The following is a 14751-nucleotide window of genomic DNA, read 5'->3' as shown; positions in this document are numbered from 1 at the left end:
TTTGGTACCAGAGAAACAAATTAACCAATATGTACCAACACTTGAAATTCAAAATGGCCGCCATCCCTGCGTTAACTTTATGGGGAAAGATATATTTTCGATTTTCACAAATAATATAAAGCTGAAAATTTAACTTTTTTCTATGTGCTGCAAAGTGGGTCTCCTCAAGTGGCAGACCCAAATTGTATTGTTAAAGTTTGAGAGTCCGGAAATCTGTCATCGAGACACATTCGAGAGGTGATAGAAATGTTATCTTTAAAGATGCAGGACTCAGACTAAATGCCCGGTTTTTATGAAAAGCTCCGTAGTTCTGTGACTTTATTGAAATGAATAAGTCAAATGATATCATCTATGAATGTTGTACAAAGGCACTAACTATTTTTTTCAGGAAGCTTTTCTCAGGGTGATGAGTCACAAAATATGACACTTGCTAAACGTAATTCCTTTCATATATTACTTTCTGATACACAATAATATTATTGCAACCGCTACTCTGTTGCATAGAAATTTAAATGAATTGAGGTTTAACCCTCCTCACACGTAATTTTTTTCATTTTCTTGCACTGGATGGCATTTGCTATTGACAACCACTTCTGTATTTCACCATTTACTTTATTCATAACCGCGTCATTTTACAAACCGTAGAATCGCTAGTCACTATCAAGTAAAAACAGGAGCATACGTCACTGTAAATGTCACTAGACTTCTCCGTTTGATTTTTGCGCATTTCTGTTGATAGTTGTGCGTGCTGTAGCTGTAAGCATAAGCGGCAAATATACGTATAACGGTACAGTAACTGATTACACAGGGAGAAATTGTCGGCGAGTCCCAAAACCCGGACCGAGACGAGTCGAATCGAGACCATAATGACCCCTCAGGCCAGGCGTTGTAAATACATCATATATACAACACTACAGAAAGCTTGCAGTTTATTGAGATTGTCAAAGATTGATGCACAAAGCAAGATATAGCACAAAGATTGGAACAACTGAAAAAGATTGTTGAGGTTTTTCAACTTGAGTTCAAGGCGAGCTCGAAACATGCGAACTGCGTCTGCATTTTGGCCTGAGCGATAAGCGCCAGATTCAGATTCTACTATGATATATCTACTGTGAATTGAAAATAGGTAACCTTGTATTAGAAACATACATAGAGGAGATTTAAGTAATCATTTTTAGCTACTATAGACTATAGTCTATAGAAGCTATTGGGATGGGTAGCCGTCCGGCGTCCGTCGTCAGTCTGTATGTATGTATGTATGTATGTATGTATGTATGTATGTATGTCCGTTTGTGAGGCGTCCGTCCACTCAAATATCTTGAGAACCGCAGTACTTACTGATTTGATATTTGTTGTGTAGATGAAAAATATGATTTTGAGAAACTATTTTTTTTAATTTTTTGATATTGTTGAAAATAGGCAAATTAATGCCAAAAATGGTGTTTTTGGTTAAAAATCTTCTTCTTCATAACCGCTGGTCAGACAGCTTTGTTATTTGGTATACAGGTCCCTAGGGATAACCCAACTTAGATTTGTTAAAATTGTGATGAAATATGCAAATTTGTATTTTTAAGGAATTTTTTTGTCATTTTTGGTCAAAGTTTGACTTACATTGTATGTAATTCTTGTACTGTATAAACCCTATCAATTCACCCAGAAAAAAATAATTAATATGATTTTAAATAATTGAATTAATTAGGAAATCATCAAAGCCAAAATAATTTTGGTGTGGAATTATCAGAAAGTTCAACTTTTTTGACAGTTCATAGTGAATTGAGGATTAAAACATGTAAAGGCAACTTTCCTGAATCCCAACTTTGATACATTCTGAACCACCATTTATGTTATCTAAAAGAAATTGCTCATAATAGTTTGTCATGATAGGGTGGTCAAATAAATAGAGATAGAGAAAGTTCTAATTTCCATTTATGGTTGACTTGGAAAGGATAAAATAAGATTATTTTTTGAGGAAAAAATAGAGTGGTCAATTAAAAGAGTGGTCAAAGTGATAGGGTTTTTATGGTAAAGCGGGGCTGTAAGATTCCTCATGTGCTATTTATAGCAATTATGCAATCTGTGTAAACAGTGCAATGAAGGTGTAACATGATCCATTATAATGCTTTTGATGACCTTGAACTTCTTAAGTTTCAAACATTTGTCTCTTCTGTGTGCTTTCTCTGATTACCTACAGGCTCAACTTATTCAACAGAACTTACGATGTTAATTTGAAAGTTAAAATGTGCTTTGTTAATAGGATTAAAATACTGATATTAAAAGATAACCAGCTCAGGATTCTTTAAAACCTGACAGATATGCTGTTTTTTATGACGTAAATCTTGATTTAAACAAGTCTTGTTTACTCTAATTAGAATGCAATTAACTCTCGTTTATTTGCTATTATAGACTAATATAGTCTGATGAAATATGCAAATCTGTATTATTACGGAATTTTTTCCATTTTTGGTCAGGCCATCCTGAAATGAGCTATCAAAGATATCCACCTTCTTGATCAATACATGTGTCACAAAAGGTTATTCTCTACATAACACAGCAGAGCTCTGCACTGTAACTGTGTCGCTCTTGTTTTTTTAAAACCGCTGGTCAGACAGCTTTAATATTTGGTTTACATGTCCCTAGGATGACCTTAGTGAGATAATTTCATACAGTCAGGAAATACTTAATTTTGTATCCATGTCTATAGTAGCTTCAGGGACTTTGGCCCTATGTTTTAGAAATTAGATTCACCATTTATAAACATTATAGGAAAGTAAACTGAGAGCTCATATGTTTAATTTTATTACAGTGGCTCTGCACCATTTTTCTACATTACCGCACGGTTTGATGGAGGGACTGTGATTACCGATAGTACATTCATGTATGTTATGTGTGTGGAATTTGAGGCAGCCTCAGATTAAGATTCAGATTCGGAGGGCTATGTAACCACTGACTAGAATGTACGAAAATGAACAAGCATAAGTCGATTGTAGGAGTGGGATATCACTTCTTTGACTAACTAAGACAGAAGTGGAACAACGTCCTTTTTTCCCGTGGCATTGATACAGATGCTGCCTATGTGCAAAAAAACCGTAACTTTTCTATCAGTAAGATAGGAGGTCTTTTGGTCTCGTCTCGACTCGTCTCGGTCCGGGTTTTGGGACTCGCCGAAATTGTCAGTACATGCTGATTTTATTTCAACAAATTATGACAGACATCACCTGCCCTTAAGGAAATATCTACCTGTCAGAATTTTTGTCAGCATTTCTGGCAAACAACTGCATGCAACAGATACTGTTTCAGAATTTCGTTTCGATATTTTCTCTCTCGCCGACACGTACAGAATTAGGGGACAGTCTCAGACGACAAAACGGCAGAAACAACAGTAAATTCACAGGTCATTATAACTATGCGCTTCGATCACCTTACATGGACGTATTTGCTTGCTGATTTATGAGCGATTTTAGCTCTATCAGTAACTTTCAAAGAAAATGGCACAAAAAATGGCTCGAAATATGCGCACTCACTTGTGCAGTCGAGAGTAAACCCTGTGCATCGCATGTAACGCGCCATCCGACCGTACCCTTTTACTGCACTCATAGCATGGCTTCCAGAGCAGTATGCTAGATATTGAACAGCTATTAAAAATGTAATTGATCACGACTGTCGACTAATGTGTGCAACTCCCAACTGACAATAAAAGGTAAAGTGACTCGCACTCCATCTTGAGTGAACCTCATAAAGAGTTGGCTGGACTTTCATTCATTCCCTACCAACAAAAGACAAAGTGTGTATTTGTTGCTCTCGGTTTTCTCATTTCTCGTGCCCAGCTTCGCGTTTCTATAATTTGTCGCTGGTGGCGCACCACACAAGCGATGAGAAAGTGCCTTCATATTTTGTCTTCCGATACTCTCGGTACCGTCCGTGCCATGGTCCACCATGCAAGAGACGAAGAACCTTCGTTCATCTACATGTAGTTAAAACTACTCACCATAGACTCACCAAATATATTGAAACAGTTATATTTATATAAATTATATCCCCAAAATAAATCAATATCTTTACGCCTAATGCCAATTTTATCAGGACTCCTCGTCAGTCCTCGTAATATAATGTCTTCATACCTAATCGTCTAGCCCGCCTTTTCTACGGCATGTACTAGCCGAATCAACAGTTCAGGATCACATCGTAGACTAGGGTCTCTGGTTGCAGATAACGATCGTCTGTTTTTCACATAAAATAATATTACAGAAACTCATGTAAAAAAGATTTTACACATCTTCTGTTAAATCGTTTGACGTCACAATAAAACCAACTGTTAACATTACGTATTCTTCAAATCCTGCATAAGATTTCTTGTTTCACAAACTCTCTATCGACTTCGTTCTCGACGATCGCGGCTTCCATTTTGGAAAGATCTCCTTCCAAATACCTCTTCCGAATCTCTTTGAGTCTGGCGCTATGGACCACCCTGTGCGGGAAGTCGGTGGATTTTTCGGAGGGCTTCTGCGAATCAGCGTCGGAATCTACGCCCCCGTCACCGTCCGATTCCCGGTCCGATTCGCGTTCAGGATGCAGTTCGATTTCATTTTCATTTGTGGCAGGTTCATTGTCCGGTAGAGCAAGATCTTTGCCCGTTCTGCACCAGAAATTGGTTCGATGTCGAATTTCTTGGTCGAGGCCGCGGAGTTTTGCGAGATCCCTTGGTTGAAATGGCCTCCTTGGGTTTATTGGCCGAGTTAGTGCGAGCTTCGCGGGCTTCGCGAACGGAAGAAGAGCGCGAGTCTCTATCCGATTGCTTTGTGGATGCCGAGCTGTTTCGTGACCCCTTCCCTGATACAGGTTTGTCGGCAGCTTCCCTTGCAAGAGGGGTCTTGTTGTTTGATTTTCTATCTGACACAGACCCGGATTTGCTTTTGGGGCTAGAGGGAGAACGCGGCTCGTTAGATTTGATAGACGATTTCCTCGCATTAGATCCAGAGGCTTTGCGTGATTCTGGTGTAGACCTAGATGCCGAGCTGTTCCGTGACCCCTTCCCAGATATAGGGTTGTCGTCCGATTCCCTGACAAGAGGGGACTCATTGTTTGACCCTCTATCTGATACCGAGCGGTCTTTGCTTTTAGGTCTTGATGGAGAACGCTGCTCAGTAGATTCGACCGACGATTTCCTCACATTAGATCCAGAGGCTGTGCGTGATTCTGGTGAAGACCTAGATGCCGGGCTGTTCCGTGACCCCTTCCCATAAGCAGGTTTGTCGGCTGATTCCCCGACAGGAGGGGACGCGTTGTTAGACCCTCTATCTGACACAGACCCGTCTTTGCTTTTAGGTCTAGACAGAGAATCGTTAGACTCGTCTGGCAGTTCCCTCACATTAGATCCAGACGCTTTGCGTGATTCTGGTGAAGACCGAGATTGGTTGGTCGATTCCTCGACAGGAGAGGAAGCCTTTTGTGAGTCCTGTTCTGAAACTGACCCGGTTTGGCTTCTAGATCTCGACGGCGAGTACAAATCATTAGGATCGACCAAATCCAGCAGGTCCTTGACATGATCATTCATACTTTTCCTCATCAAAACATCGGAGAGTGCTTTCTCCTCCTCGGCTCTGGAGATCGCTCGCTGTTTCAGCCGAACCTCTCGTCGACAGGCTTCCTCTAAGGTCACGTCGCCATCCAGAAACTGCCTGGCTGTATCCCTGTGTTTTCTTTCTCGCGTTCGGCGAATGTTCTCTCGCGCCTTCAACAGATCTTCTTGCTCGGTCGGCCATTCGAAGTCCGACTCGTCGCTGTCCTCGGAGTCGTCCCCCTGCAGTGGTTCGTCTCTCAAACGCCTGTGCTCTTGCTTCAGCTTCGAGACAAGGTCCTCAAGGGTCTCGGACTTTTCGGGGTCCCAGTTGTGGACCACTTTCTCGTCCTCCGTTAAGGCGCGAACCCACCGTTTCCTCTTGGATTTGGCTGACGTCTTGTCCTGCTTGTCCAGCCAGTGCAACTTGAAGAAGAAGTCTTTCAGCTCTTGACGACGCAGTTTTTTGAGAAGCAGTTCCTGTTCGGCTCTCAGCATGTCCGTCATTTCGTCCAAGCCGTCCTTGGCAGCCCGCATTTCATAGCTGTATCTCCCAATTTCAACCTCATTAATCTTCATTTCCAGGAGCTCTTCGGCGAGAATTTCATCTTTCACGACCAACCAGTCTGCCTTGAGGCGCGGCCTTCTCCAAGGCTGCAATATCGGCGCGTCTTCACCACCGTTTTCGCGGACTTCAACCTTAGGCAGAGATGGCGACACCAGCAGACTGTTTCCCATCGTGCCGGACCTTACGGGTGGGATGATTTCCGAAGACTAACGGCGTTCAAGCGGGCGCAGGTTGTTTTACAAAGCCCGTACGATGGTAAGGGAGCCTCGCTGGCCATTTCTACTCATTTTTGTGCAACGCAACGCCAAAGCTAGACGATCCCTGTTGTTTAGAAAATGGAAAATCGATGTTATTGACGTAAATTTCTAAAGTTGTCTTCTCAAGACAAAACAAAAGAGGCCTCGATTCTTTCTGTGTTGATTGTCAGTGTCGTACCAAAGACAAGCGTTATTCACGGAGTTTTTGTATCGATTTGTGTGGTGCAAAGCCCGTTTGTCAACCATGCAAAAGAAATACAGGCTCATCTAGACGTTTCATTGATCTAGATTCAGAACTGAACCACATAGATTCGCATGTGTACATTTGATTTATTCGCATTGTGAGGTAAAGTTCGCGTTCGTGGGCGTCTATATTGAATTCTTAGTGAACGGCGAGCACCTTCGTTGAAGCTTGTTCAAAAGAACATACTTTTATAGCACAGTGTTCATTTATACACATAATCTCAGCCAAAAGGCTGAGAAGCGATTTTTTCTTGCCCATAGTTTCCACGTTCTTTCTGAAAGGGATTGGTTGAAACACGTGATTTGACGTTTCCTGTTTTTGTTTGGAAACTAATATCGGCAAGAAATTTCTTCAACTTGTTGGCAAACACTTTCCAAAGGGGTCTAAACTTCACAAGATCTTCAATGGGAATACAATTAAAGTGAGTTATAGTTGTATGAAGAATAATGCAAGTATAATCAAATCGCATAATAAGAGGGTAATCACCGGAGATCAGTGTAAGGATCAACCAGCTGATTTTAATTGCCGGGTCAAGTCGGAATTTCCCTTGAAAGGTAACTGTCAAGTCAGAGGCGTGGTTAACAAGGCCAAGGTATCAACGGAGGAAAACACGGAGAAGTTTTACATTGGCCTCACTGATAACACCTTCAAGACGCACTTCACTAACCACATGCAATCGTTCGGTAACGAGAAATACAAAAACAGTACAGAGTTATCAAAGTTTGTATGGAACTTAAAAAGTAAGGACCAAGTCTTAATATTTCGTAGTCAATTTTTGACAAAGTATCAAGTTACTCTAACATAAGCAAGCGATGTAATCTTTGTATATCAGAAAAGCTGCACATTATCAATGCTGACAAATCTACACTGTTAAACAAACGCTTTGAGTTGGTTTCGAAATGTCGCCACCAATACAAATATTATTTATCAAACTTTAACACCGCCTACAAATGCAATGGTACGTCCCATACATATAAATGAGAGTGTTATTGAGAATCCTTTCACTTCTGTCCGAAGATTGCAGGATGCATGAAACTTAAGTAACAGATATTATTACTTTGTACTTGAAGTAATTTGTCTTATTATTTATAACGCTCTGCTTTCCGCACCGAGCACTGTAATTTCCCACGAGGACATCTATATACTTCGATATATATATATATATATATATATATATATATATATATATATATATATATATATATATATATATATATATATATACATACATACATGCATATACACATACATTGCCAGGCCTTCAGCCTCCAATACATTTAAAGTTACATACAGAACATAAATGAGAATGGTTGTAGGGTTGTACAAATAGCAGGCAACTCAAGTTATACAAAAAAGAAAAATTCAGAAAAATTTACCTGTCTTTTAACGATTAAATTATTCTCCTACTTTGAAACCATAGAAAATAAATTTTGACAGATAAAATAAAGTACATGAGTTTTAAGACTTTAATAGTGATGAAAATGTTTATCATTGATGGGAATTCATGACAGTAAGATGGGAGAAATTTCTTTCTTATATCGTTTTGTAAGACACACAAGTGAGAAATGAAATTCGTTCTCACCTTGTTCCGTGTTATACAAAATACATTGAAATTTACCGACAGCTAGCACCTTTACACACATTTGCCAAACCTCCTGATTACTATAGCTACGGTATTTCGGATGAAGATACGCCTCAAGCTGAAATCTATGTAAACATTTTACTAAACTTGCCATCAACTGTACGCGGAGTCGCGAAATGAGGCAACTCAAGTCACAGTTCTGTCGCTCAGGCTAGGCGTGAGCGTCGAACGGCCGAATATACTAGCATGAGAATTTCGCCCTCTAGAGTCAAGTATTGGTAATTGATGCACATTTCTGGAAAGCGTTTCACCCATAGACATTGAAATCTCTGATATATAATCGACATTGGAACTGGCGATAACGTCACCGCCGTTTTATTTTTATTCAAATAACGTCACCACCATTTTATTTTTATTCTCTTGGCTTCCTACAGAAAAGGTCACACTCGTTCTGTAGTAATTATCTAAATTCAATCAGTGTGTTCGCTATTATGGTATTTTCACCGGTCAGCATGGGCGGTGAACTCCACCCTGCGTCACCGGACTTTACAAAGAATTCCAGTCTTTGTAGCGTTTCAAATGCTAAGGCAAACATTCTTTGCATGTAAGCGTGGATTTCGTCGACCGCTCCCTCAGACCGCAAAAATTCTTTTTCCTTGTCACGATCACGTTCATATTCTGAAGTACTCGATGGTTACACGTGATCTTGTTAGTGATATTTTGTCGACAGCCTTTTCTCAGAATTATTGGCCAACGGGAATCTCCGGATAAGTGAAATATTAAGCTTATGTCAGTAGTAAGCCTGGTGTATTTCTTCCCGTGCTTTCTTTGGTGTCTTTGATGTTATTTGCAGATGATACTCAGTTGTATCTGACATGTGAGCGTGCTGTCGACTCATCATTCATAGTTGAACATTGTATCGATGATATTCGTCGATGGATGATTGAAAATCGTTTGGTTTTGAATGATGCTAAGACAGAAGTGATCCACTTCTGTTCAAAGTTTAAGAAATCAGTTGATCTGTCATCTCTTCGAGTAGGGACCACTGATGTTACTACGTCTAAATCTGTCCGTGATCTTGGTGTTTATTTAAATTGCTGTGCAGATATGAGTACTCAAATTTTGAAATTATGTCAGTGTGCATCGTTCGCTCTACATAGAATTGGTCGTATTAGAAATGTTTTAGATCGTACAAACACTGAAAGACTTGTGCACGCTTTTGTAACATCACGTCTCGATTACTGCAACAACTTGCTGTTCGGTGTCGAAGACAAATACCTCTGTAAACTTCGGTTACTTCAAAATTCTGCTGCTCGTCTAGTTACACGCACAAAAATGCATGAACACATCACACCAGTGAGACGTGAGCTTCACTGGTTGCCTACCCATGCTAGAATTAATTTCAAAATTCTTCTTTTTGTGTATAAAATTTTGCACGATCAAACACCTGCTATTCTTTCTGATCTTATCACGGTTTACGTTCCTAAACGGTTTACACGCTCAGCGTTCACACCAATTTTGGAGCCGGTGAACTGGGAACAGAAACACTTTGGTTATCGTTCTTTTTCTAATGCTGCTCCCACTTTATGGAATGCCTTACCAAAAGAAATTAGATTGTCACCATCTGTTGCCTCTTTTAAAACATCTCTGAAAACATATCTCTTCAGAAAGTATTATGATTAAGTCATCGTTTTGATGTTCGTATCATGTTGCATTGTAGGGTTTGTATTTTTAACGGAGTATTTTAATGTACTTGTTGTATTTTAACCAGAGCATTTTTATGGTACTTTTATTATTATTGTATTTTCATCTTGTATTTTATTGTAAAGCGGTTTAATATTTTATCGATGGAAATCGCTTTAGAAAAATTAATTATTATTATTATCATTATGCTGTGACGGCGCTGTTTGGTGATCAGAAATAAACGGCTATTAATCTCGAGTCGTGCTGCCGACCTGTTGTGTACACCCCGAGGAAAGAAGGTACAATTTCACTTGCAAGCCCCAACAGCAATACATACACTGTGCGTGGACGTATAGATAGATAGTAGAGTAGGAAACCTTTACTGTGTTACCCCCACCCACCCCCAGGGGCATCGTCTCGCAAATATCGCAATATACGCGCGCGCTCGAGAGAACAGCGATGTCAGGCAGTCTTATTAACAAAATGACATAATCCCTCTCTTTAGTAATATTTTTTTCAATTTCGTCGCATTTAAAAATCACTTATATATCGTACGGCATCTTCAAAGTATAGCTGAAAGATATGTCCGTAAAGCATGTGTTTGAGCTGTGAACAGTCCGTATCGTGAGGGCGCTCCTACACTCGTCCCCTGCACTCAGAGAACTGCGACCTCAACGCGTAGGTAGTACAGTAAGGTTATATCTGTCATCTGAAAATAATCACATTATGCATCTGCGTTTCTGGAATTCAAGACGGGTTAAGACATTGGTATTTTGCCTTTTCTTGAAACAAAGAGGATGACAAAAGACCGACTTTGGCCCATTTCAGTTTATTCTATATCACTACCTCGATGATACACAATAAAAAGCGAAGAGATACCAAGACAGCTGTGTTCGCAATGAAGACAATTGGGATTAAAATGGCTTCCAGGAAAAGCTGTAAAATGCTACAAAAAGCCCTTTATGTATTTTGTGTCAAAGATCATGTTTTATGCGATAGTCTTTAGAAAATTTAGGACTCCTCCGAAGTTGATTCTGGAGGAGATGTGTGTTATGAAATATTTGCTACGTTAAGGTTCTATATTTCAGTTATTGATTGTTTCGCTGCTCATAGTTAATTTTTGCTCTGACGGAGTAAATAGATGTTGTTGCTGACATACATTGACCTTCCTTCTTTTATATTGTCTTCCTTTTTATCTTTAACTCTACAAGAGACTAAGTTTCTGTGAAGATGTTCAGTGCTGAGAGAGAGAGAGAGAGAGAGAGAGAGAGAGAGAGAGAGAGAGAGAGAGAGATGATGCGGTAAACATACATTATAGATATGTGCATGTGCGTGCATATATGTATGTATGTATGTATGTATGTATGTATGTATGTATGTATGTATGTATGTATGTATGTATGTGTGTGTGTATGTATGTATGTATGTATGTATGTATGTATGTATGTATGTATGTATGTATGTATGTATGTATGTATGTATGTATGTATGTATGTATGTATGTATGTATGTATGTATGTATGTATGTATGTATGTATGTATGTATGTATGTATGTATGTATGTATGTCTATGTATCTATGAATGTATGTATGTAACATATTATAAAAGCATTATTCTATATACGTATGTACAGTGTGACTGAGGGTGCTAAGATTGAAGCATGTTTAATCTGGCCTTGTGTGTGATCAACCCTTCTTTGTTTGTGTATTTTTTTTTATTTTGTTGTTATCTCACCCACCCCCATCGATTCATACAGTGTTTGTGAATAAAGCTGAACCACCTTGCTTTCTAAAATTGCCTCGCTCTATCCTAAGACGAGAGTGCAAGGTCGGTCTTGGATTGTTTGTTTTATGGGGGGCTTGGCCGATCATGATGATAGCGCCGTGGGTTAAGCTTTTCCGCATGGTTTATGAAGGGAAACCTTGCTTGCTCCCATTATGTAATCAAGAGTTGCAACAAGGGCGTCGTGGATTGGAGAAGCAAATTATTAAATCTTGTACGGATATTGAAAATGAAAAGGTGGCGTCTATTCTCAGGGTTATTGACTTATTCCAAAGCGGGAAATGAAACTTAAAAAAAAAAATCTATAAACGTCTCTCCATTGCGTCCTCACAGGCAGTAGTTTAAGTGCATTTTTGAGTGTACCAGTCCGAATGTCTTTCCTCTCCGTTCATCTACATCTGACTTTCTCGACAAGAACGAGATAAGCCCCATCATACATTCATTGTTAACATCGAGCTCGTATCTCGTCTGGGACTGTGGTCAGGGAATGTTCCGATTCAAGTCAGTCGTCACACGTTTAATCTGATTTAGGCAGCAAAGATACACTTTTGTTCTGAAAATATTTATGTTGGTAAGCCACACAGTTATGTGAGCAACCTATCGTAGACAAACGTTTTTTTAAATACCAAAAATGACAGCTCACTGACCGATCGGAGTCAGGCATAATTTGGCACACAGGCAGACATTTCAAAATAGTACATTTCAAACTGCTGTGCCGATATGGGCTTAGGCTACTGTACTTTCAAATGAACATTTAGAGCACCGAGACCTTCAACCGAAGTGCTTATGAAACAAAGGACAGGGCCAGCAACGTCAGGAATTTAGTGTCCGTGAACTTCAACGGTGATTTGCGTCAGAGTTTTGGTACCGTCATTGAAAGTTAAAAATGGCGGCCACTCTCTGGCAGATGGACTTCCAAAGCGGGAAACGAAACGGTACATTTCAATAGCAAACGTTGAAACGTGTAGGGCCAATGTAATTGTTCATTTGTGTCCTCACAAACTGTAGCCTTGCTATGACTTTTTAGAGCACACTAGCCCGAATTTCTATGCCTCGAGACGCATTCTGCATTCATCTGCATCCGACTTTCTCGACAAGAACGATATGAGTCTAGTCACTGTACATTGTCAATATTAAGCTTGTGAGTATATGGTGTTGAAAGAATGTTTCCTGACAGGCTGGTCGGTATTTAGGCGGCAATTTTACTTGCATGAATTTCTTCTGTAAACATTAACATAGGCAAGCCACACTGTTATACCAGCCACTCTATCGCAGACTGCCTACTAGTTTTCTTTTATAAAATATTTACAAAAATACTACAAAAAAGAGAAGAAGCTGTCTTACTGTGTTCTCTCATTGAGAGATTTGACAATAATATGCAGTTGTGCATATCTTGGCTCAAACTATTTCTTGAATATCTAGAACAGTGAGACCTTCAACCAAACGGTTATGAAACAAAGTTCACAGGACAGGGCCAGCAACGGTCAGGAATTTTTTATTTTTTTTTTTAACGGTCAGGAATTTAGTGTCCATGAACTTGGTGATTCGACTGCAAGGCCGCTGTGTCCTAAATTTGATGTGGATTACGTGTGAAAAGGCATGCGTATCGCCTCGTTTTTGAATAGTACATTCAGGTTCACGCCAGGGTTCAATCGGCACTGTCAAGGACGGTGACGTCATGGAACTTGACTGATTCACCTTTTTTTAAACAAGACTGTACACTATATATAGGTCGCTTTGTTTCCGCGCGCCACCCATCCAACAAATCATTGATGTACACCTTAAATTCAACCTCAATCGATTTGCATTTGACAAATTTGATAGTATTCATGGAAATATTTACGTTCAGATGCCATTTTGCTCAGCAAATAAAGGAGTAAAAGTAAGTACGGTCATCGTGTGTGTTGTATAGTAAACATTCCGTTTAAAGAAGACAGCGCCATCAACGTTAAGCCTCGCCTGTGAGGCCAAACAGTGAAGGTGGGAGGTGCATCAGGATGGCAAACTAGGTCCTTGAACTCGTACTTTCAACTGGGTGTGGAGTAAAGTAGGTCGCGAAATACCCACAAATATTTGCAGCTTCAACAGTGACTCATTATATTCGATCCCAATGAGGCCCCGGGTTTTGAAATCGAAGAACAATCGTGGGGCCGGTGACCGTTGCTGCCCAGGTCTGTGCTCCGGAAATGCGTCGTGAAAAATGACCAACACAAAGCACAGGTCTTTGTGTGTATTCAGCTCGTCTGTACTCGAAAACATGTACTTAATGTTGCGAGAAAGCGGAACATTAAACTCAAGGGGAGTTGCATTTTGTGCAATGTGGCAGATAATAAATCTCTAAACTACAACGATCGCCATACACACGGTAGTGGGGGGAGAGGTTGCGCGTCCGTGTCAAATACAACACACGTGATAAATGGGCGATTCATGATGCAGATAAGGAATTTTTTTTGTTTCAGACAGGATATCAACATTCAAGAATGTTTTTCCTCGCGTTTCTCAACTGCAGAACGATTTTCTGATAACAATGGATTTTCTGGCCTTCTTGTTTCATGCTCTCTCTCTCTCTCTCTCTCTCTCTCTCTCTCTCTCTCTCTCTCTCTCTCTCTCTCTCTCTCATTTGGGTTTGTATGTTTACACAGTCCGGTCTGGACCGCATCCATCATAAAGGTGACCTGTTGTCACTGACATGCAGGAGAGCACTGACTGGTACGGTCGCTGCTATCAGAACAACAACGGGCAACGACCGATCGCGGCATGCAAGTATTGTGACAGCGATAGTCTCTGCAGAGACGCCTGTAGGATTTCACACGCAGGATCCGAGGGTTCAAGCCGACAGGATGCAATCGATTGGAAAGTCTGAATCAGCTCTCCGAGAAAACACGGAAGAACGCTTTCGTTCAACGATGTCCAATATTTGTACATCAGCGAGCACTTTCCTCGAGGCATTTTGAACTTTAATTTAAAGTAGTTTCTTGGTTGTGACTCACACATGCAATTTGCAAGGCGAATGGAAGTGGTTTTCTTGTCGTTATAAGACACAATCACGACCCATAGCGGCTTATACCTACTCTTCAAAC

The 14751-nt window shown here is 40.1% G+C and overlaps 1 protein-coding gene across 1 annotated transcript; it reads right to left on the bottom strand.

Annotated features, from left to right (window-relative positions):
* Positions 1 to 4600: 4600 nt before the first annotated feature.
* Positions 4601 to 6292, bottom strand: LOC139136403 (uncharacterized). Its single transcript, XM_070704127.1, has one exon. It carries the CDS (start codon positions 6290 to 6292, stop codon positions 4601 to 4603), a length of 1692 nt encoding a protein of 563 aa, XP_070560228.1.
* Positions 6293 to 14751: the final 8459 nt, after the last annotated feature.

The sequence above is a fragment of the Ptychodera flava genome, chromosome 7 (assembly GCF_041260155.1).
Source record: "Ptychodera flava strain L36383 chromosome 7, AS_Pfla_20210202, whole genome shotgun sequence".
Taxonomy (NCBI): Eukaryota; Metazoa; Hemichordata; class Enteropneusta; family Ptychoderidae; genus Ptychodera; species Ptychodera flava.
Note: the sequence above shows the minus strand (reverse complement) of the source record. Positions and strands in the feature narration are given on the sequence as shown.